This window comes from Chlamydotis macqueenii, chromosome 10, assembly GCF_036417535.1.
Source record: "Chlamydotis macqueenii isolate bChlMac1 chromosome 10, bChlMac1.mat, whole genome shotgun sequence".
Classification (NCBI taxonomy): Eukaryota; Metazoa; Chordata; class Aves; order Otidiformes; family Otididae; genus Chlamydotis; species Chlamydotis macqueenii.
In genome coordinates this window covers 17,494,238-17,517,360 of record NC_141565.1, presented here as the reverse complement: position 1 = coordinate 17,517,360, position 23,123 = coordinate 17,494,238, and the positions used below count along the sequence as shown (strand labels likewise).

The 23,123-nt window shown below is 40.4% G+C and overlaps 1 protein-coding gene across 2 annotated transcripts in view; it reads right to left on the bottom strand.

Annotated features, from left to right (window-relative positions):
- TAFA1 (TAFA chemokine like family member 1) overlaps positions 1 to 23,123 on the bottom strand; it is a 230,093-nt gene that overhangs the window by 31,244 nt on the left and 175,726 nt on the right. Inside the window, exon 3 of one of the 2 annotated variants that reach the window (XM_086755538.1) lies at positions 18,749 to 18,889. In XM_086755538.1, coding sequence (XP_086611664.1) covers positions 18,749 to 18,889 — 141 coding nt within the window. The remainder of the gene's footprint in view (positions 1 to 18,748; positions 18,890 to 23,123) is intronic. The other variant, XM_086755539.1, reaches the window with a different exon arrangement.

Sequence of the window (23,123 nt, the reverse complement as noted above, 5' to 3'; positions counted from 1 at the left end):
TCCCCTGTGATGAATTCCCTGTTAACCAAAAGAATGTGACAAGGAATAATTGTCAGAGGTAAATTCATACTCAGCTCTTTTGATGATTTGGCAGTTTTTGAATTTGCATAGACAGCAGGCAATGGGTTTTTTTCAAATATACTGGACTTGAATAAAATCAAACGTGCTCATAGTATAATACCTGTTATCTGCATTTCATAATGGAGAGAATTGTGGACAGATGCAGGTCAAGATTTCAGAGCAAGGCTATCTGGATGTGACGACTCTATTTTCAGGTGGGTAACTTGCCATTCCCCGAAAATATTTCGTTTTCAGAGGGAGTATAGGTCAGCTCTCTTAGAAAATGAGACTTCAGTGAAGGTCTGTCCATTTGGTGCCTCATTATGCACCACTTCATAAAATCTCAAGTAGACTCTTCTCTACTCTAACTGCTATTTCTGCTGTAAAGATGTGCAAAAGAGGCTATACTCCTTTCTCATCAAGAACCTGAATCAACACTCCTGGAAAACTCCCATTAACTTGAATGTGAATTGCCTTATGCCAATATAGAGTTATAAATATGGAATAGCACCACTGGCACAGAAGTGACACTATTGTAAAATACAAGGTATGATTACCTTGGCATGTTTTATTCTATGTGCTGCTTCAGTAATACGGCTTCAAAGTCCCACCAAAGTTTGCAATAGTCCCCTAATTTGCATTATATTTCTATCCTCCATTCAATGGCTTTTTAATGTCCCTGTGGCTTCACAGGGCAGTGATACCGGGCATACAGCTTTGGACAGGAGCCACCTGAAGCATGATGTCTCCTTTGTAGCATTTTATTAGCAAAAGACTAGGTAATGAAAGAGTGTTCAAAGAACTGCAAAAATAATAACAGCACAGAGATATTGATTTAAAAGGAACTGATTTTAGATTACAGCAAGATAAGCAATACTTAAATTCAACAGCAAGTAAACAAATGTATCTAAAGTACTACTACAGAGGGAAATGTGAAACACAAGGAGTAACAACCTGAACGGTAGGCTGGAGAACAGAACAAGGTGTATCATCAGCACAGGGAGTCCTAGAAGAGAGTAGAACACATCAGCCTGACACTAGACCTCGGTGAAGACAATTGATTATGTTAGTGTTTTACAGGCAGGGGAAATAAGACAGATGAGCAACTTGCCCAAACAAGCTGGTAGAAGAATCAAGAAGAAAAGTCAAGACCAAGGCCATGGTCTTCATTTCCACTGGCTGTAACATGGCATTTCCTTAGAAAAGGAAATGTTAAAAGATATTGGCCTGAAAATATCACCCTGAAGAAACTCTGTGCGTGCAAGGCTAGAGATAGGAACGCAGGCTGGAGAGATCCTGGAGGGAAACGGCATTGCTGCAACACCACCGTAAGCGCAAAGACCAAAGGGGCAGCACAACCAGATTACGTCACTAAATCACATTTCTTTCTGGAAAGGATGAAGATTAATCAAGACAGAACTAAAAGTGAGTCTTTGATAAAATGCTTAAGTGGCCACATTTGAACTGCAAATTATTTGCATCAACTAGAGAATGAAACAGTAGTTTTCCATTATGCTGCAGGAAATAGCAACTTGCTAAATAACTCTTTTAACTTTCCTCTGGCACCCATTGATTATATCCAATAGAAATTAAGAGTAGAAGGCAATTAAGTTCAAAATTTAATGGTGTTCTGCTCCTGTTAATTTACTACCTGACCTGATCAATACATTACACTGGATAACAATCTATTCCAGCAAGGCTTGGTTCCTCCAGTGTCCCTTCTACCAAAATTATAATAATGACTAACAACTAAATTTTAAGAAAAAAATACATAAAAATAATAAAATAACATATAAAGTAATTAAAATGGATTATTCACTGTAGTAGTGAAAACAACAGCTTAAAACTAAATTGACTTTTACAACACAGAGCTTGGGCTTTGTCAAAATATTAGATAAACTACCACCTCAGCCTTGTAGAACCCTCTGGAAATCGAAATCTCAAGCAAGTTTTAAACGTCTCACATACACAGAAATACAAAAAAGCCACCCTTAATCTAGAGGGCAAACTTGAAGTGTGAAATTAAAGATCAATAGTAGTGAAAGAAACTATGTTGTGCTGTAGTCATTCCTTTTTGTATATAGTAGTTAAAGTCTCCAGATGAATAAATACAGTATAGGCTTTATGTATAAGTTGTATCAAAACGTAGAAGTTCTGAGTTGATTTGCATTAGGATGCAGGTTTTTTTTGGACCTTTCTTCAAAACCTTGTAAGCACTTTTTAAATAACTAAGCCAATTTCCTAAAGAAAAGAGGGACATGGTGGCATTTCTCACCTCCTTTTATTCTCAAAGGTGGCACTTGAGGAGGTGCATAGAAGAAGGGTGAGGGGTAGGTGAACCTCTATCTCGCATCAACATGCTTCGCAGTGGCTGCCAGTTTCCACAGTACCACACAACACTGGGTGGTCTAGGGGACCACAGGGATACTCCTTCAGTCCTGTCCTGCAAACATAATCTTTGAAGAGGACAATCTGGGTGCAAATAGTGACCAGCAGTCCAGCATGTGCCAAGCAATGGACCATTTCTCCAGAGAAGTATCTCCTCCCAGAAGCAGAATCATCAAGTGAGTCTATCTCTCCCCATATGTGCACACATGAATGCCTATGTAACTGGCTGACTTTCATCACTTTTTTGCCAAAATTCAATATGTCAGCACAAAGTCAAAACAAAATATGATGAGGTTTTCTGAAAATATCCTCTTCACTGATCGGCTGTATCCCTACCAGCATTTACTGTGTAGCCAGCACACCATTAATCACTATGAAACATTTTCATTTATTTTGACATCAAAGAGAAAATGGAAGGAAGAGTATTTTTGGATAGGAATGGAAAGCAGGCTGCAGGAGTATCTCCTTTTACTTTAGAGTTTCCCCAGACTGAGTGTAGAACAGGACTCTGTGGGTCTGCTCTCTCTCTGCCCCCCATGCTATATGCTTTTATCTCATCCTTCACAGGCACAGTGACAGTGATCTGAACAGCGTATGTCTTTAATCTATTTAGTTACTGCATACTCTTTCAGGTTTCTAAGAAAGAAAAAAAATTTCAAATGTTTGAGGTTATTTACTGTATCCAGTATTACCTGACACAGCAAGTCTGCTCCCACTCTGCAGAGTAACCTCTCTTCACTCCTGTGTTGCCCACAGCCCAATTTTTCTTTTTTTTTTTTTTATTTTCTCCACACAAAGCCTGTGCTCTTGCCCTTGCTGGACGCCTACCTTGTTTTGAAGCATGAACCAGCAGACTGCAGTTCCTTGTTAGACTTTGGAGTGCAAGTACAGCCCCCTCGGTCTCTGCAAAACTCCTAGCAAGAACCTCTCAACGTCTATGCTGTTGTTTCTTAGTTAAAAAAAAAAAAAAAAACAAAAAAACAAACCAAAAATAATACTGTAATAATTCCAGGCACCTGTCAGTTTTAGCTGAAAAAATGTGGTAGGAAGCAGCAGCATCTACATCCTTTGACATATTGTAGTATGCTGTGGAGTGAGCAAATACAAGGGTAGACATAACCAAAATATGTCGTACAAGCAGGACACGGCACTAACGTAGCTGATTTATATTCTACAGAAGGCTACATTTAGCAAGACCTAATATTTCAAGAAAAGCTAGCAGAACAAGCACATGATCCATACGCTGAGCACAGAGATACTGCAATAAGCCTTGCCCATAATTCCGCTCAAAACCTGTGGACTCAGCAGAGCCAGGAAGGGCTCTGGCTGGTCCTTTTGCTGCTTCTGACATCTGCCAGTGCTGCTGATGTTCCTAGTTACACATTTCTTCCAGCTCCATCACTACTCGACAGTCAAATTTAGGAAGGGAAAGTAAAAATGTAAGAACATCAGAATGAATGCAGTAAAATTCAGCAAAATGCAAGCAGTACTTCCTAAAATGGCATAGGAATGCACCAAAAAACCAGAGCTGCCACTCACAATGGTGGTGAAGACGCAGTGTAACAGGTCATTAAGATCCTCTTGGTCCTTACAGGGTTTCTACTGATGATGCACTGTTGAAATTGAAGAGTACTTTTATCACCTTGCATTTTTAATAGCAGTCAGTAATAGAGACCAGCGTGTTATATTTGCCTCTTATCTCACACTACGTAAAGCAGAGCCTAGCAAATGCTTCACATGTAGCAATGTATTTGATTTAGGAATGTGTTTTCTGTCCCTGAACAATCTGCTTACTGAGTATTTTGATTACATTTTGCTTATTTTAGAACTATTTGGTGAAAAAAAATTTAAAAGGGGACAGTTTGCCCTCCAGCTACTGTGGTAACATTTCAGGCATGCGGTACTGGGGGTTGAAATCCTTCAGTCTAAACCACAGCCAATTTATTCCTCACAGGTCATCATCTGTATGGATTAGACCTGAGACCTGGAGGTTGTTTAAAACCATGAATTTCTATTGCTATTTCTACTGGTTCAATAGTAATCCAATAATAAATTATTCTAATCCCCCATTTCTTTTCAAATGCCAGACTAATTTTCGTTATAAATATAGACAGGAAAGGGAAAAAAAACCCTAATTAAAGAAGGTTAAATCAGCAAGGCACAAGTTCCTTACAGAGTTTAATATATAAAAGCATTTACAGACTTTTTTTTTTTCTATACCAAATATGTTTAATTTAACAGTCAGGCTGTAATATTTTTGGCATTTCTGCCCCAGACTTCCATATTGCTTCATATTTTGGGTTAGGGTAGCCTTTTCACATCGACCTTTATGGGGACTGGCTTCCTCACCTCTGAAGACCAGGAAAAAAAAAAGAAATCACATTCAGTTCAGGCTGCTCCTGGTACAAGTGGCAGAGCAGCCTCATGATTTTCCTTCTGACTCCCCAGGATCAGCTCAGCCAAAACAGTGCCTGATGGTGGAAATTGCTCACAGCTGCTCCCCACCACCAGCCTCTAAGGATGTGGTCCCATCAAACCGGAGCTGGAGACGCTCACGCAGGGCTCATGGCTAATCAGACCTACTGATTTTGGAAACCAGTGCAGAGCAGTGGGAGGCTGCCAACACTAACTTCCTAAAGGTTAATACTTACCACTACATTTTGGCTGATATTTTCAAAGCTGCCTAGAGGGAATGGATGCCTGGTCCCCATTAATTTTAATAGGAACTGGGCAGGCACAGTCGTTATGAGGCTCTGACTATTTCAGCCTATTACTGTTGGTGACATAAGGTTTGATATTGCAGGAGGCTGATTACCTGCTGGGAGCACTGAAGCTAATGCAGCTCCTGTATTTTGGCTTGAAAATTGAATATGCAAAATGCATGAAGAGTGTGGCGATGCTTACCATAAATAATGAGTTTAAAATGAAAGTGGTTCACATGGAAAGGGTCTAACCCAAAGCTTGTTACAAATAAGTGTTCCTGATTATTTCAGAAATATACTGATTCAATACAGCGTGCATGCTCGTAGGAGTTTTCACTAAAGGCCTCTGCATAAGGGTTGCTACATTTGGAGCATAACCTTCTAACCTGGTTTGTCAATTTATTCCCTTTATTAGGAAAATGTATCAGCTTTCAAAAGGTTTTCAGTGCCAGTAAACAGTAAAACACAGAACTGGGTGGTATGTAATTACATTTGAATTTCAGGAATTTCAAAACCTCCCCCATTCATTTGATTTACCAAACCTGAGTACACACAATACCTTTAGACCACATCCATTGTAATCACAGATAATTTCTGATCATAGTTTCCATCCTGCCATGTGCTAATGAGCAAACTCAGCTGGGAAATCTGCAAACTCAACCTGATACTTTTTGCTAGAATCCCTACTTACGAGCACCAGGGGTCATTTGAAGACTGCAAGTCAGGTAGCAAGGCTATAATTTACTCAATTTGTGTTTGCAAATGCTGGGTTTTTTTTTTTGCAATGACCACACAGAACTTACAAGCACTGTTTCAGAGGAGCAGTAGAATTGGATTCTGCAACAGTCTCTCATTATTGCTCATCCAGGGAAGTCCAGCACTGCCATTTCCGACAAATAGAACAGATTAAAAAAATCTAAGTAAATACTTACAAAGGAAAATTAATTGGTTCTACTGCTAAAACTGATTTATCAGCACGTTGTTGCAAATAAATGGGTAAAAAATAGATATCAATGTTGGCCAACCAAACAATAAAAAATTACTGTATCAAATAAAGTCAAACTATAACTAAACTATAACTAAAGACTTCCGAATGGGATGCAACTTTTCCATGTATCTGCTTGGCAAGTTTGCACTCCTTTCCTTTATTAATAAATTCACAACATTGACAACACATTTTTGTTTTAAAAAAATTGCATTTCAAAAACCATTACACAACCCCCTCAGATTTCACCCTTTAGCTGGTATGAAATGCAGCTGGCTGAAAACCAATGTGACTTGTTTGTTATAAGATTATTTTTGTTTCGGACAGATTGAATCAATTCTTGTTGTATTAAAGACAAAGCATATATGCAGTTGGTTGTGTCTCTAACACAAAAATGAGTTCTTATGAGTCTGCTCTACAGCTCTTTTCTTGACTTATGTCAGTCTGCAGTACCTCCATTGTTCACCAGTACGCTGCAGTGTTATTTTATCAAACAATACTCATTTCCTGGCCTTTTGTGGGTGTGGCAAAAGACACTGGAAGTCTGCAAAACTAGCTGGCATCCCTACTGGGAAGCTGTGCCAATTTCCTCTAATATTAGGACTGTTCTTCTAATTTCCAACCTACATTTCACAATGGGGAGTTTACATCTGTTAAATCCTCCACTGTTTTCTTAGCCTTTCTGCATTCCTGGTGCTCACACATGTATCTGACACCACATTCATACTGCTTCATCCTTTGCTTTGCTGCCCTACAACTCTTCTCTCTAAAGAGCAGCCAAAGCCTTTCTCCACACCTGGTAATTCACCTCCTTTTTTGAAGCCAAGTGGCCAGAACTGCATATCCATCCCAGGAAAGGACCTGTCACTGCGCTACAGAGAAGCATCACGCTTCTCCAGCTCTGCCACAAATGCCTCACCTGATTCCCTACCTGACATTCGGATGATCCAAACTCATCACAATACACAGACAAAGAAGAGAAATTAATAGCACCAGTGCAATAATGAGGCTGGGCCTTTGCTGCTGAGCTGAATCCCAGAGGAAACACAACCTGTCAAAAACTGCATGGATTTTCTCCTTCACTGCTTCTTTCCTGTGCTCTGTGGTTCAAAGCAGTGGTCACCCTCCTTTCCTCCATCCTGCTCAGAGCAAAAGGTGTCTGTATCCCTGGATAACAATCTCAACTACTGTGATACAAGTGTTCATTACACTAATGGGCTTTGTTTTTTATTTTTTTTTTTTTTATTTAACAAGGACTATAGCTGCTCTTGTTTTAAAGTGTGTTCATCCAGTTAGCTATTTTCAAGAGAAGGAAAGGAAATTTCCAAAGGAAATAGAGTTCATCTGATATTTGCATAACTATATTACATACAACCACATTTGATGGTATTTTGTGGAGGGGTCTGAAGAAAAAAGAGAGGGCATTTTGCAATAATAAAACCAATAGAGAGAGATGTTTTCTACTCTCATTTGAGTTAATGGGAGATTTGCCATTGTCCTCAGTTAGGACAGTGTCATTTGCTTCTCAATTTCATTCCTGAGTGATAGTTTGTGCTGACGTTTCACCTTGCTGTTTGCGAGTTCTGGGTGCATTAGGAAGATGAAAAAAAAATGTACTAACCATGCACATGCATCTTGAAAAGTCTGCTGTATGCTTGCTGCCTAGGAACTGTAATCAAAAGGAAATGATTACACAAGATCACATATTAAAAACAATCCGTCTGCCTGCAGAATAGGGTTTATGTACTAATGACACAGGGCAGGATGCTTAAATTGTAGAGCACAGCTCCTTTCCACAGCACTGTTTTTTGCACGATAGTTTCAAAAGAGACAAGCAGCACTTTTAAAATATTACTGAATTTTGCCATACTACATCAGCACTTGTGCTTGCTTAACCTTGAGCAGTTATTGTAGTAAACCGAATGGTCTATGGAAACACGTAACTCCCAAGGAGGAATAATGCTTTCTTTGAGGTACTGGATTAGTAAACTGCTTTCTGACACCTACGTATAGAGACCTGTTCCAAAATCTGCAGGCTATGGAAGTGCTGAATAGCAGATTTCCTCAGCACAAAGCCTAAGATTTGAAATAAATCCCTCATTTGCAATGTACTTACTCAATTCCTACATGTAAGGCAATTCTGCAATGTCAATGCATGAAAATCACCCAAAACCGACTATGGGCTGACAAACTGCTGAGGGGTCTGAGTCCTAGGGCTACATGGCTGTATTCTGAGAGGAGGAACTGAAAATGTGTCTGTGATCAATTTTACGGATACTCAGTTCTCTGAAATCAATTAAACACTTGTTGACTTGTCCACCTCTAGTTGCAGTTGCCAGATTAATTCGTGTAGTTCAACACAACGGACAATCCCAGTGCTAAATTAGTGACTCTTATTTGAACTCACTGCATCAATAAAAGGATTAACGATGTGTATTCTTCTTACAAAGATTTGGTCGTTTTCTCTTTAAAATTTCCGTGTGTAATATCTTCAGTTTCCTCTCTCTTAATTTAAAAAGAGCACACTATGTAGCAGCATTTTCCATTTTTACTTAATCATCCACTTCCTTTGTGTTCAAATCCTAATCCTACTAACCACATTCAAGCCTTGTGAACTAGCTCCACGTTTATAGATAGAAGGTAGCTTTGAAAGAAAAGAAAAAAAAAAGACTTAATGCTCTACAATACTCTGATCACATATTTTCTATACTATATTAGAGACAAGCAGCATTTCACAGCCCTGGTGCACTGAAAATACAGTATCCGATGCAGAAAAGATGTATGACGTGAGCTTTTGCAGAATTAGCCATCTAGTAATACAGTCCTTTCTGGCAGAGATATATTATCGTCCGAATTACTGCAAAGATTTGGTGTTAGGGAATACGGCACAGATGCTAACCCGACCTTAACGTTTCTCTAAGCTCCTCTTGGCCACTGATTAGCTAAATGCTGGTCCCATATATTCCCTGAAGACCGTGAGCAAAGATTAGTAGCCAATCGCCATTCTGTTCGTTTTCCCAAACTCAACAAACCGTGTCCTCATTTAGCACAAACTAGCAGGTCTCTCTGGATTTCAAGAGCCAGTTTACACCAGCTGAAAATCTGTCTCTGGGTGTCAATCTGCTTTCTGAATGCATTTTGAATATTGGGCTTGGACTGCGCACGTGTGCTTTGTGACACAAGACACAGATAAACATACTGTTTGCTTAAAGGCTTGGTGTAGAGGTTTAAACCTTTTACTCCTGAGATGCCACACGTCCTGTCTCAGCTGGCAACATCACTCCACACAGATTTAGTAAATGGTAGCAGAGCTCTTTCTCTCACTGCCTTGCTGCTGCCATGCAGACCGGACTCCGTACCTTGCAGTTGCTGTGATGGATAGGAATACATCAAGGGTCCTACACAAAAGTACCTCCTAGATATTCCGATTTTCCTCTTCTGAGCTACTTCTCTGTTACCTCCCAAGCAAAGCTTTTTGGCTCTAACACCACTGCTCATCCTAGCCCTTGGACGGGCTTTTTCCATCTAGTTCCTGACATTTGGAAATCTTTCCCTTAGCGTTGCTGAAGCTTGTTTTCCCCTACATCTACCATCTGTAGATCTGCAGATAGGTCGCAGGGGGCTGCTGCCCCTCTCCTGGGTTTATGTAGGCTGGCCCAGGTGGATCTTTGTATCCAAGAGCTGCAAAAACCCTTTCTCTTGATTGCTCTCTGTGCTTGGCCAGGCAGCATGCCCAATCCTTATGGGGCTCATGAACTCATGGGGCTCACCTGCATGGTCCTATCCACGGCTTCAGCCCTGTGAGGGAATTTTCTCTACTTTTGGCTCTTTTTTTTCCCATCCAGCTTCTGCTTCTTTTTGCCTGCGGTGCCTGACTTACCGGCGTGGCTGGCTGCCCTCCGTGCCTGTGCTCCCTGCCTCCAAAACCCCTCTCCAGGCTCTTTCCAGGGCTGTGATTAACACTTAATGCTACCTATAAGAGGAGAAAACTCTTACTGGTTTTCCATTTAGCCTCTAGCGGGCTTATTGCAAGTATTTTAGAGAAAGGTTACTTTCCTCCATATGGAGGTTAAGTAATTATATGTTCCTGTGTGTCTTCACACTGCTACAAGGCCGTGCCAGTCTCTAATTTCATCATAAGGCTGCTGCTCGTGCACCTTGGTTGGCTGCGAGGGTTCCGCTCCCTCTGTGTTGGCACTGAAATCCATCAGCTGGAGCCTGGAAAAATGACCACCCCTCACGCAGATGGAGGTAGTGCCATGACTTATGGCTTTTTTCCCCTCTTAAAAAGTAGAAAAAGAAAATGTTTTTTTCCTGTGGAAATTGGGATTTAAGGGAGCTCTCTGCACTTCATCAGGGGTGGATTAGTCAGCTGTTCTATGGGCTTGATATTAAAAAGGGTGGTTGCTTTGCTACGCAGGAAACCGCAACATCAATGGGAAAAGAAAGAAATCCAAGACATAGGTAGGGAGATAAATTATAGCCGAGATGAAGATGTACTCACATAAACACACAGCTAGACGATCTCATTAGCCACACCATCTTCACACCAGAAAGACATGATCATCCATCTGATTCTTCCTCATGCCTGGGGGATGTTTGCACGGAGCACAAACAATGCAGCCCTCGCTGAGAGATGGGGAAGTGCCTAACACGGCAGCCCTCGCTGTAAACTTTGGCTCAAGTCGGCTACAAATTTGACCCTTGAATACCTTCACCCCATTGTACTTTAATATGTACGTACACAACTGAACAGCACCGGTTGCATTGATGTACTGCCCGTGGCAGGATGACTCTACAGCATGTGCACAGATACTCATATATACACACACACATATATATATATGTTTGTACAGATACTTCTCCAGGGAGTAGCGTGGCCCCTCTGCTCTCCCCAGGTTGCACACTGATGGTCTGGGTTGAGAAGCTGTGCTCTGACACAAAAGATCACCCACCATCAGCAGGGTCAGGTACATAACTGCCCCTCTGCTCCGTTCAGTCTCTGCCCGGCAGATCAGAAGGCAAAACTGGTAATGAGAGCTGCTGTGCCTTAGTAAATGAACTAATTACTCTGCGTCGTCACTGCCAGTTTTGCTGTTGCTCCCTCTGAAGTCAGCACCTCTCAGGATCTGGCTTCAGTCTCAGGGTGGCTGCAAGGGCATTTCAAGAAGACATGTTTCTAGACAAAAGTAAAATCCTAAAATATTCCAGTACACAGTTAGGCTTCTCTCTCCCTCCTTTTTTAGTAGTGCACACAATACTCTGTGAATTTCTTTTATGCTTACTAAATGGTGTTAGTGGGGAACAGATACATTTATTTTTTTTTTCCTCCTTACAAATGAAGTAATCTGAATTCACCAAATAAAAAAAAATACAAGTCTCCTGCTCAGTTCTGGTGGTGCTGCAGAAGGACAGGGCTATAGATTTTCCCAGGAGTGTGGAATAATTCACCAAGCCTGCTCGTTATTTATATAGACAGTGCATTAATAATACGGGACCCTGAGAGCTCTTCTTATCTAGGCCGAAGCACAGCTAGAGGGATGATAAGCTGACTCCCTGGATTTCAAAAAACATTTTTTCCCCCTTTCTTCAAGAAATAAGAATTGATTGAAAGTATTTTCACAGAGTGGGGGAGAAAAAAAAAAAGGCTTTCTGGTGATACCACCTAAAGTAAACATTAGATAAATAGAAAACTATTGGCTTTGTGACTGTGAACCGTTTTCACTCGATATAAGTGCTGATAGATATAGGATTGTATCTTACAAAACATTTACTACGGACCTGACCCAAAGTCAATAGGAGCCTTTCATTGGACTCTACAGGGCTTGAATCCTGCACTCACAGCAGGGAGAGCCAGGAAGTTCCTGTGTTTCCTGTGCCCATCTCTTGGCTGGCACAAGCTGGGGTAGCAGGGGTGCTAGTAAAATAAATTAGCTCATGCCAACAGTGTGGCTGCACTTACTGACTACCCAAGGAGTGACATAGCAGGTATGACCTTTTCGTTTGCAGGTCCTGGGTGAGAGAAAGGAGGTCAAACACCAGCAAAAGGAACATGTGCTGATAAATGCTGTCCTCTCTCTGCTCCTGCTATTGCACATGGAAAAATAAGGATGTGCAGTACCAACCATCCAGGAGCATGACTGGAGAGTTGTGAGGTGCTGTGTCAGAGAGGCATAAGAGTCAAAGTGCTCCCAATGGTCATTAGCACTTGTATTTACTTTGTTAATGCTATCCTGACGGAATCTGATGCCAATTCATGGGGCCATGTGGTGGCTAGTGATGGACAATCCTCAAACTAATAGAAATCTGAAGTATACACATGCATGTTACTATTTCATGTAATACAGAATGATTTGAAACTTGATGTGATCCAAAGCCAGTCGGGGAGAAAGGGAAATACTGGATTAATTTAACTTTATTGTTCTGTATCAGTGAGTGATTTCCCTTTCCCCTGATGCATGGCTGGTATACAATAGGACAACAGCAGACCTTGGAGAGGTAAAACCCTGGTCCTGCTGTCCGACAGCTAATGCTTCAAATCCTGTGTTGCAGACAACATGGAAGCGGATCACCTCAGATCTCTGCAGAGACCTTTCTTACAGGAATAATTTAGAGGGAGAGATACTGCACAGCATTTTAGTAGCGCCTTCCTTTTGCCTTGTTGGTTTTGACCAGTATTAAAACCACCTCGTTTCCTAAACGCACTGGCAACATGCACAAGCTGCATGAAAGTCCCTTTGTGACTGATTGCAGGTGCTTTTCTGTTATTCCATGCTCAGCGGTCCAACAAATTTCACAGATAATTGTGTAAGAAATATTGAGGTAGCCTCTGAAAGAGTTTAAAAAAGACTGGAAGAAGATTGAAGGGAAGGGAACACAAAATTCAAGCATTAAAAAAATGTGTGTCTGAGAGCATCATTAACTGTAACACAGTAAACTTCAGTATAGATGAATAAATTATGTATTATTCAAAGACCTTGAAGAACACATGGACATAACCACCTACTGACTGTACAGAATGGTTCAATACCACTGTAAATGATATGGTACAAAGCACATTATTCACAGTATAAAAGTGACAGTATTAAAATTATAAGTATCTTTTATTCCTATTACATTTTTTACAGCAATCATGAAGTACTAGAGCTGAGACAATATTACCAGAGCTTTTCTGCTAATATTTACTCAGTAGCTCCACAGGCTCACTTGGCCTCTGTTCACACCTTCTCCACTGGCTATTTGTGGCCAGTTCTGCTTATGGATATCCCGCGAGGAAGGTAAGCAGCCACTGCAAAGTGCAAGAGAAAGAAAAAGTGCATATCCTTACAGGGAATGGGAAGCTTCCAAGAAGTTTCACAGCATGTGAAGAATTTTCACATGCTTTCAACTGAAGTGTAGAAAAGGTGGTGACTCTCATGTTCAATCAAGCATTTATGTTGTGTATACTGAGCACTAAAATGAACAAACCAAACCAAAAGAAAGAAAATAAATGTAGTAGCCACAGGACTGTTTTGCTAACGGAAGCAACGGAAGAGAACTGTAAGTCATATATAGACAAGCCATAAAGGAAAAAAAAAAACCAACACATTACTGTATTAATTAATTCACTGCTGCCACTTGCTCATTGTTGCTCTCTAGCTCACACAGCCAACTTTATTCATGCTATGGAAGAAAATTCAGAAAGGTAACAAGAATTTTGCATGAAGATTAGGTCAATGAAGAATGAGAGGTGGACATTACAGTCCTAACACAAATATGCAAATGTTGGTATAACCTTTACATTTGATACTGTCACAACAAAGCTATTTTGAAGTTACGAAATCCTGTATGATGTCGAGATCTGGTAGAACCACCAAACCTGGAGCAGTCTGCTGCCATTTATTTGAAGAATAATTGTTCATGAGTTGTAAGAAAGCAAAAGCAAAAGCAAAATGCCTTTTCAGGAGGCAGTGTGAAAGCAAAACCCTGAATAATATTTAAATATTTTGAGAATATGTTGAGTACATCTAGAAAAGGTTTAAACAGCAATTTTAAAGGTCACATTTTTTTCATCAGGGTTTCACTATGCCCAGTGCATTCCATGTTGAGAAGGAAAATGGGGCAGAAAAAGAAATCTCTGGTGAAGTAAAGCACAAGGTTAAGAATACCTCCACATTACGCATGAATAAAAGAAATCTTGGTCCCACTTAATGTGAAAGATGCACTGAGAATAGTGAAAAATTATTTTTAAAGTCAAATATATACTTAAAATATAAATACATGACATTTTCATTTTAGTGGATTCTTTTAGTTTTATGCAGAATTTATTTAATAAGAAAAAAACCCACAATTTTGGACCCACCAACTGATTTTTTTTCACAGAACTGAATAAATTTTCTCTAAAGAATGTCGACTTGACATCTGAAAGGACAACCGTCATGTGCCCGCTGACCCTACCAGGAAGATGCAAGAGGCATTGCTATAAAGGAGCAAGGGACATTACTGGGAACATCTCTCTTAGATAACCACAGTACCAAAACAAGAAATCAGTTAACAAAGACAAAGAAATAAAACAGCCCGCAGGAGAAATGGTACTAGCCATGCGACAGCTAGCAAGGGGACAAATCCCAGCTATTTGTGCTGACACCCAAATGCCCTCATAGGCCCGCAGAGCCGGTTCCAGGAGGAGGAAAATCCATGGGCTTCTGAAATGAGGGAGACAAGATGTTTGTAAGCATAGTGGGAGAGGGAAGGTGTGAATTCAGAAGGATGGCTAAGAAATTTTTGCAGGAATAGCCTGCACGTCACACAAAAAGTGCCTGTAGAAACAGGAAAATGAGAGTGAGCAGGTCCATCAACGTGTGAAGCTCGAGGGGCCTGCACACTTGTCTGAGCTGCAAATTCAAGCCCTTTGCTGGCCCTGGCCGCCCCTGAAGTGGGGGCAGGACGGCAGATGGGGAGTTGCTCTGGCATGTTCAGACAGCCGACGCACACGCCGTGTCCAACAGTGTTGCTGCGGGGTCGGTGAGTGACGCTCTAAGCTGCCTCCCGTGCGCTGGGGGCAGAGGGCTGGGGACTCCCCGGACATACTTGACACTGCTTTCCCTCCAAAAAAGGGACCCTCTCAGACTGCTGTGACACGAATGAAGTAAATTCATTTGGGACTTGCTCTGGAGAGGTATTTGAGCAAATGGAGAAAATAATAACAGTGACAGCAGAGAGCTGAACAGACTGGTGCCCGTGGTATGTGCAACGGCCAAGTGACACGCAAGATGAATTGTAGGGAGGGAAGGGAGCACTCAAACCATCCTTCAAAAAAAAAAAAAAAAAGAGATCTTGAAGTAGTGAAGGGAATAATGAAAGTAAATGTGCAACAGAAGTGGCAAAGAAACAGAAACTGGCATCTCTGTTTCATGACAAGATTTGGCTTTTGTTTTGCTCTCACTGTTGCTACTACATAATTCATTGGTGACTGAGGCAGGTTTTAGGACAGTGTCTACTGAATAAGGGGCAAGGAATAATTTATAACTTCAGAGGCTGCCACAGCCTGGCCTCACTATACATTTTTTAAGATGAGGTCCCAAAAAAAAAGTTTGCTGGACTTGGCAGGAAGCGATGCTTAGGAGTACATGGCAGCTTCCAGCCCCTCACAGCACAAATAACACACTCAGCCTGAATTTCAGGTCCTTCAGGAGGAGGGTTGCATATGTGTGTCCTATGTACTACGATGGTGTGCTACTCATGATGAGATCTCACAAAAGAGAGGACGAAAGGACCACTTATCACCCCTGATCCTTATTAAAAAGGTTAAGCTAAGTCCTATGTATAATTGTATTCTCTCTTAAATGGTAAACAAAGCTAGCTCTGCACACAGTCCCACCCGCACAGCCCAGCTGTGTCCTGGAGCAATGGCTGGTAGGAGTGGAAGGCAATGCAATCTCTCCTCTTTAACATGAACTTAGATTGTCAAAACATCAACCTTGGTGAGGTATTTTCTGATGAAATTGGACTGAGAAACACCAAAAGCTTGATTCTGATCCGATTAACTCACAGTTTGGCCAATGGTATAAACAGGGCAAGACTGAGGTTCACCCTGTTTTATACACACTACTAAATAGCCATCAGGTGGAGATGGCTTGAGGCAATAATCAAGCACAAATGGGAGACAAACCCATGTGGGTTCTCCCAGTCCTTGCAACCTCTCAAAGGTGATCAGTCTGTCTGGCTGTAAGCATACTGCTGTACCTGAAGATCTACAGATTTTTAAGTAACGGTTCCAAGCAAGCTTTCTTAATGCCAGATGATGGCTTGAAGTCATACACAGTGTAAAACCCATTGTGAGATTAAATGGTCTTAATCCTTTAAATATGGTGGGTAAAGAAGGTAAAAAGTTGCAGATGACCTTCTGAAATGTCCTCATGTACAAAAGAAACAGCAACTCCCAAATCTCAGTGCAAGTTAAAGTACTGACGTCAATGGGACTCCCATGGGAAGTTTTGGGAGTTTGCCTTTGCAAGAACAGAACCACTAAACAGGTCAAAGTTTTGACTTAAAACAGGTCAGTATGTCAAAAGTCACAAAGCAAAGTCTGGGATAAAACAAAGGCCAAAGAAAATGCACCTTCTGTTAATTTTTATGAGCAGCATATTGGGCTTTTGAACTGTTCACCAGCCATCTACAAAAGCAGCTATGGGCTGACTACAACAACTAAACTTGAAAGGGGAAGACATTCCTTTGTAGTTCACATTTGCTGGCTTTGAAGTCACTGTGAGTCTTACCAGTGACTTCAATGGGACTAGCTTTGCACTTTTATATTAACCATTGTTTTATCCTTACTCCTTTCAAAATTCCAGACAATAGCATTTCTTTTTATTGTAATCCTGACAGAGCAATTAGGCTCCATTCCACACCTGCACCTCACTTTTTTCCTTAACATAGCATTCTTTGAGCTCCTCTTTTCTGAAAAGAATTATGAGATCTGAATTAATGGTGTCTCTTTGCTCTATCTAGTGCCTCTGTATTTCATGACCTGCTGAAGAACATGAAATTCTTCAAGGTTTGTACAGCTGATCTTTGGTCAAGACCAGCTGTAGGTTTCACCAATGGTTTTATGAGAGTGCTTAACAGAAAACGAAATGCTTCTTTTCATCAGGGTAATTAAGCAATAACAGAATGACAGAATGTGGATTAAAGTGTAATCATTCACAGGTGCATTCATAGCGTGTTTTCAGTCATGAGTTCGGAAGCTGAATCACATTCCCAATATAACAAGCTACAAATTATTGCCTTGTAATTTAAAAATTTGAAAGCATTTTTGAAATAATAAAACATTTTCTTTATATCTTTATATATATAAACTGGATCCCTCATCTCTCATCTTTTTGATGTGGAATGCACAAGCCTCAGAGCTTTGTCCACACAATCCTCCACAACACCCATCAATACTCCTGTCTGACTCTGGGCTACAACTGGACCAGCGCTGCTCCCTTGCTAGTGCCTTTGCAGCATGTGATGGAGGAAAGGTACCCAGAAGGAATCATTTTTCCCAGTGTTTGCTTGTACAGCTCCCCCGTCTCACTCACTTGGGGGGAAGCTGAATGCCAAACAACAGAGGAAATGTTGGGTGCTTCCAAACCCTGCAGCTACGCCACCAGCCCTGGAAGTCCAGCCATGGAAAGGATGAGGAGAGCCCAGGGCAAAGCCCACCTCAACTCTAGCTGAAACAACTCCTGGCTCTTTGAAGCACCTTTGGGCTGTGGGGTGGTATAAGCAATGACGCCAGATGTTTACCATAAAGAACAGCAAGAAATTTTTATGAGATACTCTGTTCCACAAAGCTACTGCACAGAGGGATTCTGCAACATGGAGTGGCTTGTTTGGGAAGGGTAACTAACAGGATTAGCACCACTTACTCCCTGTCCTCTTACATGATTTAAATTTCACTAAGCACTTCCAAGCCACGGCTCTCTCCTCTATTGCTGTGTGGTTTCAACCCTGCAATAGTGACAGGGGAGCCCCAGAGAGGAATACACCCCATGGAGACAAACTTGATACAAAACTCAGACACAAATAACATGGTGGTTTTTCTTCAGCAAAAATATCTCCCTGACAAGAAACAGCACCAGTGTTTTCAAAAGACAAAGATTTTTCCGTAGTTTTCTGTAGTGTTTATTACAGGACAAGACCACAGGATTCATTTATTTATCTTTTTTTTTTTGCCACCGACTTTTCAAATGGATAATTAAATCAGAATGAATGGCTGTTGTTGTTTGAAATATTTATGAATCAAAACTGATGTGGCACCAGGGGGGCCCTGTGAAGTGATGCAAGGGATCATTTTGTCCAGTTATTTATTAAGGGCATGATCCTGCCATGGAATCTGTTATACTTATCTAAGTGTCTGTACTGAATGCTATACTCTCATTTTTGTAAATAAATTTTAATGTGACCCATGTTCAGAGAACCATGCACTAAAGTAGCAGGCAAGGTAGTGTAAATGTACGCTTATGCTTACAGATTTTTCTGTTTTGTTAAATAAAGAACACAACAAAGTTCCTAATGCATAGTCTATAGACTTAAAGCTATTTACTGGACGGTACACAAACAGAGACATAATACAGGAGGAGCTACTTGCCATCGACACAGGAAGGTCTGTTTCTTGTAGTCCCAGCCACTTTCCCAGGTAGACAGGAGCATTTTACTGTTTGTGATCTTTCCTCAATTCGATTCTTATTACAGCATCTGTGTGCTGCTATAACTTCACACGTTCCTCCTTCTGGCAAGAAAGAAAAAAAGAAAAAAAAAAAAGAAAAAAAAAAGAAAAAGAGAATATTGACACTGTGATTAGGAAGGGCAGCAGTGGCTAATCAAAGCACCCAGGCGTGCTCCTGTCTGTGCCTGCACGGATTCTATACAGGTAGGATTACAACGTTACTTCTCCCATTACGCATGCTGCTGAATAAGCCAGGTGCTTCTATACTGCAGTTTTAATAGAAAATGTAGATAAATGTCCCGCTACAGCAGATATAGCTTGCCTGTCTTATATTAAACTCTTCCCTGACATCAGCAGAATTTTTTGCCTAAAAATGACTGTGTCAAGGTCTGGGTCTGAAGAAATGTAGGTAACGTGCTACAGTAAATATGCGACAACTGTTGGCTGATTTTATACTTGTAATATTAGAGGCCTCTTCCCCCAAATATTCCCCTTGTACAAGGACAGAAGCTACGGGAATCTATCTAGAAATAAGCTTTTTCTCCAAATATTTTATTCTATGCCAGTACTCAGCCCCTAGGGAATGACAATCAGCCTCTCCAAATTACAGGATGGTCCAACAGCCCTTCCCTTTGTTACCCCACTCACTAAATTGGCCGTTTTAAGGCAGGAAGCATTCCTGTTGCATGCAGGATCACCAGGCTTAATTTGTCTCCTCCCTAATTGTTCTCTATGAACATTTGCAATAGTTTGGTTAGGTGGAGAACACAAAGGAGTGACAGACAGATAGACGGTGGGCTTAGGGTTGATGAGTACTTGGTGTTTGAGGCATACGCTACGCCCAGAAATGAAGGTGTATTATTGCCATTCTCCTTAGCCGTGCATTGGAAGGAAATGAGACATCACAGCGGGCTAAGGCACTGCCCAGTGATTTCCCGATTCCTCAGTTCCTCAGTACTTAGCTCGTCATCACCAAGTGTTGAATAGTGCCAGTCTGTTCCCCACAGAGATTTGGCTACTTTATGAAATTGCGGCATAAATTTGGCAGGATTTGTTTAAACTCAGTACAAAACATCACGCACAGCCTACTAAAGAGCAGGCTGTGTAAGCAGGTTTTCTAGAAAAACATTATTACTTTGTGCCACTATCAAACGCTAAACGTACATTGCTTTTAATATAGCATAAAAAGCATTATTCCTGTCTTTGGCTTTCAGTCTTTTTTGAAACAACTTTGAGAGCTTTTGAACACTATAGTAACCCTGGAGCCAGGTAGAAAAACCAACGTGGAGATGCTGATCCACCTCTGGCTGTAAACAAGGGATTTTGGAAGAGGTCTGGAAGGCGAGTGGCATCTCCCTGCTGAGGACCACGTCCTGTTACCTGGTGAGTCTACAAAGGTGGTATTTCTGTAGTGAGGCACTGGTGTAGTTGGGCAGGGAGGAATCTCCCTTGGTTATACACTGTTAGGGTCATCTGGTGGTGTGCCATAATGTCTACCCACAGTATTAACTGGTAAAATAAATAGCAATGAACAGGGACTCCACAAAGTGTGGAAATGTTTCATAATATTAAATTTTCAAACCACTGACCTTCCAGTGTGAGTCAGTGGATGAAAGCCTGTAAATGTCCATTAGGGTAAACGAGCTTAGGTTGCGTGGCCGTGGGGTTAAGCACTGATGAGTTTGCAAGCATGAGACAAGACTAACTCTGTAGTAAATATTTAACTCATCTGGAGAGAAATACTGCTTCATCTATTAGTTATTAGGTGCATTTGGCTTGCTGACACAACTTTTTTGAAAGCCGATAGGTGCCACAGAAGAGAGATCCTAACAATTCAGAAAGCCATTATCTGACAAACGGTCTTTTAAGTGTCTCTTAGGAATAAGAGGAATTACGACAATCAACTCAGCCCCAAATGCCTGTATTCTTCTATGAAGTAATTCTTCAGATAAACTCCCTGTTCCCCCATGCAAATCATATTGAAAACAATGAAAAAATTCTCATTGGTTTAATTCGTCTTACGGTCATGCCCTGAGAGAAGAAAGATTTGTGATTTTATTGATTGCAAACTCAACAATAAAGATAATGTACGCAGTAATAAGCATTTCTAATTTTAGACTACACAGACTATGTGGTAAATATCTGTGAATAAGCTAAATGCTTAATTTTCTCTATTAATTTGCTGTATGAGTACCAATAACCACACAAGCTAGTCTTGCTTATTTGGTCATCTATTCAAAATAATGGGTTGTGGTGGATGAGCTTTATAACACCTTTAATTGTTATGTGGAAGCTCAAGTTGCTGCAGCAATAAAGAATTTAACTCAAAGAGTATAGTTGTTTAGGAGTGGCAAAACATAATGGAACTATAAAAGCAATGAAAAACACTTTTTTTTTTTAACCACTAGACAGCTAAGTACATTAATTGGAACTTTTATCTGCATGGACTATAACTGTAATGCAAATAATAATAACAGCAATAAGAAAAAGACCCTTCCCAGTGCTGACACAGGAGAAAAAAATCCATCTCACATGGAGAAAGTTCTGTATGTTGTACACCCTGTTTTCCTGGAAAATCTGTTGTGTGGGATGAGATTTTTCCATTAAAATGTTTAGCCTATGAATGACTGGATTGCATTGCATGCAATGTTTTGCAGATATATATTTTACCAACCATGCATATACATATTAGACTTTTTAAAATCTATATGCAAAATGGGAACAAATAACAATGCCCAGACAAATACAAATGGACACAGTGAGACTAGGAAAAAAACTCACTGAAAAGGCACACTCTTGGTTACTTTATTCATAGAAATACATATATCACAAATATACTGAGGAGGGAGGTTCAACTTAAATTTCTATTTCTGCTGTACAAATAAGAAAATAAATTAGAGTGGGGAAAGGAAGTCTTCAGTCTTCAATTTCCACTGAAAAAAATTTAACGTGTTCAGATGTATATGTGAATTGTCTTTTTATTCTGTAATTTTTTTATTTTTTATTTCCAACTTTTTTTTTTTTTTTGAGAGGGGAGGGAAAGTACCAAGAAATGCTGTAATACTAATATCTGAGGACTTCTGCTCCTGAGCCAGTGATTTTTTTTTTTTTTCAGTGGTTCTTCTAGATTATGGGAAGACCTGGCAAGATGTTACAGTGCCAAAAATACTGAAAAAATGTGAATTATTGACCTGATAGGCTGTGAGTGCAGCAAAAGTTTAAACCCTTGTCACAAAGAACAAAAATGTCTTTTTTTTTTTTTTTTTTTGGAAGTTTATGGTCTATTGAGCTAAGGTAGCTTCTGGCTTTGTTTCCAAAATAACAGCCTCATCCAACTCATTCAAGTCAATAGGGGATTTGTCATTGATCTTAAAAGAAGAGGAAAGGGCCCTAAAATCCTCTAAGTAAGTGTCTTTCTGAATGTTTTGTTGACAGTTACATTTCATGAAGTGGCTGCTTTATCCACCTGGCAAGAAAAATAGCTTATGTTTTTTTAATCCCCTCCTGCCCCAAGAAAATCAGAAAAAGATTAGAAATGGAATAGGAACTTGCAAATCAGGAATAGCTTTGCTCTTTCTTCAAGAATCTTCAGAGATGAATAAAAATGTCTTAATATGACTTATATCCTTTTCACAGCAAACATTAGCAGGAACTGATAGTAAGAAGAGCTGACCCTTTCTGAGGGCTTGGTTCACAGGATACCCTCAACTTTGCATGATGGAAATGTGTTGCCTACCAAAGCAAGAGGGACAGAATTGGCTGCTAGGAAGGGTTTTGGGTTATTGAAGATGGCAACTTTCTATGACATTATCACTCTGCTCATATTTCCCAGCCTTTCAGAAGTCCTTGTTCTGCATAGCCTTAAAATGCGGAACTGTAGAAATTATACACCATTCCTACTGTAAAACATGGACAACCATTTGTTACTGCTGAAAATGGTTTAATTCTAATTGGAGGACACTAGACTCCTGAAATCATGTTCATTTTCATCTCTGTTATAAAGCCACCTTGAGTTTACAACACTGCAGAGGGGAACATTTTGTCGTAAGTATGAGCCTACTGTGGATGGCTGTGATTTAAAATATCTAATCATCTGTAGGGTCTGAGTGCATGCCTGGCAGAAGCCAAAAACCCATCTTCTAGTCATCTCTGTCTTTTATACCTCTAGCTGAGAGATAATAATAAAAGCATATTTTGCACTTCAAAATTATAACTCGTCTCTGTATTCTAACCATGCCTGAACTTATCAGTAAACAAACATAAAAAAGGCAAACAGCAGTACTGATTTGTGTTATAC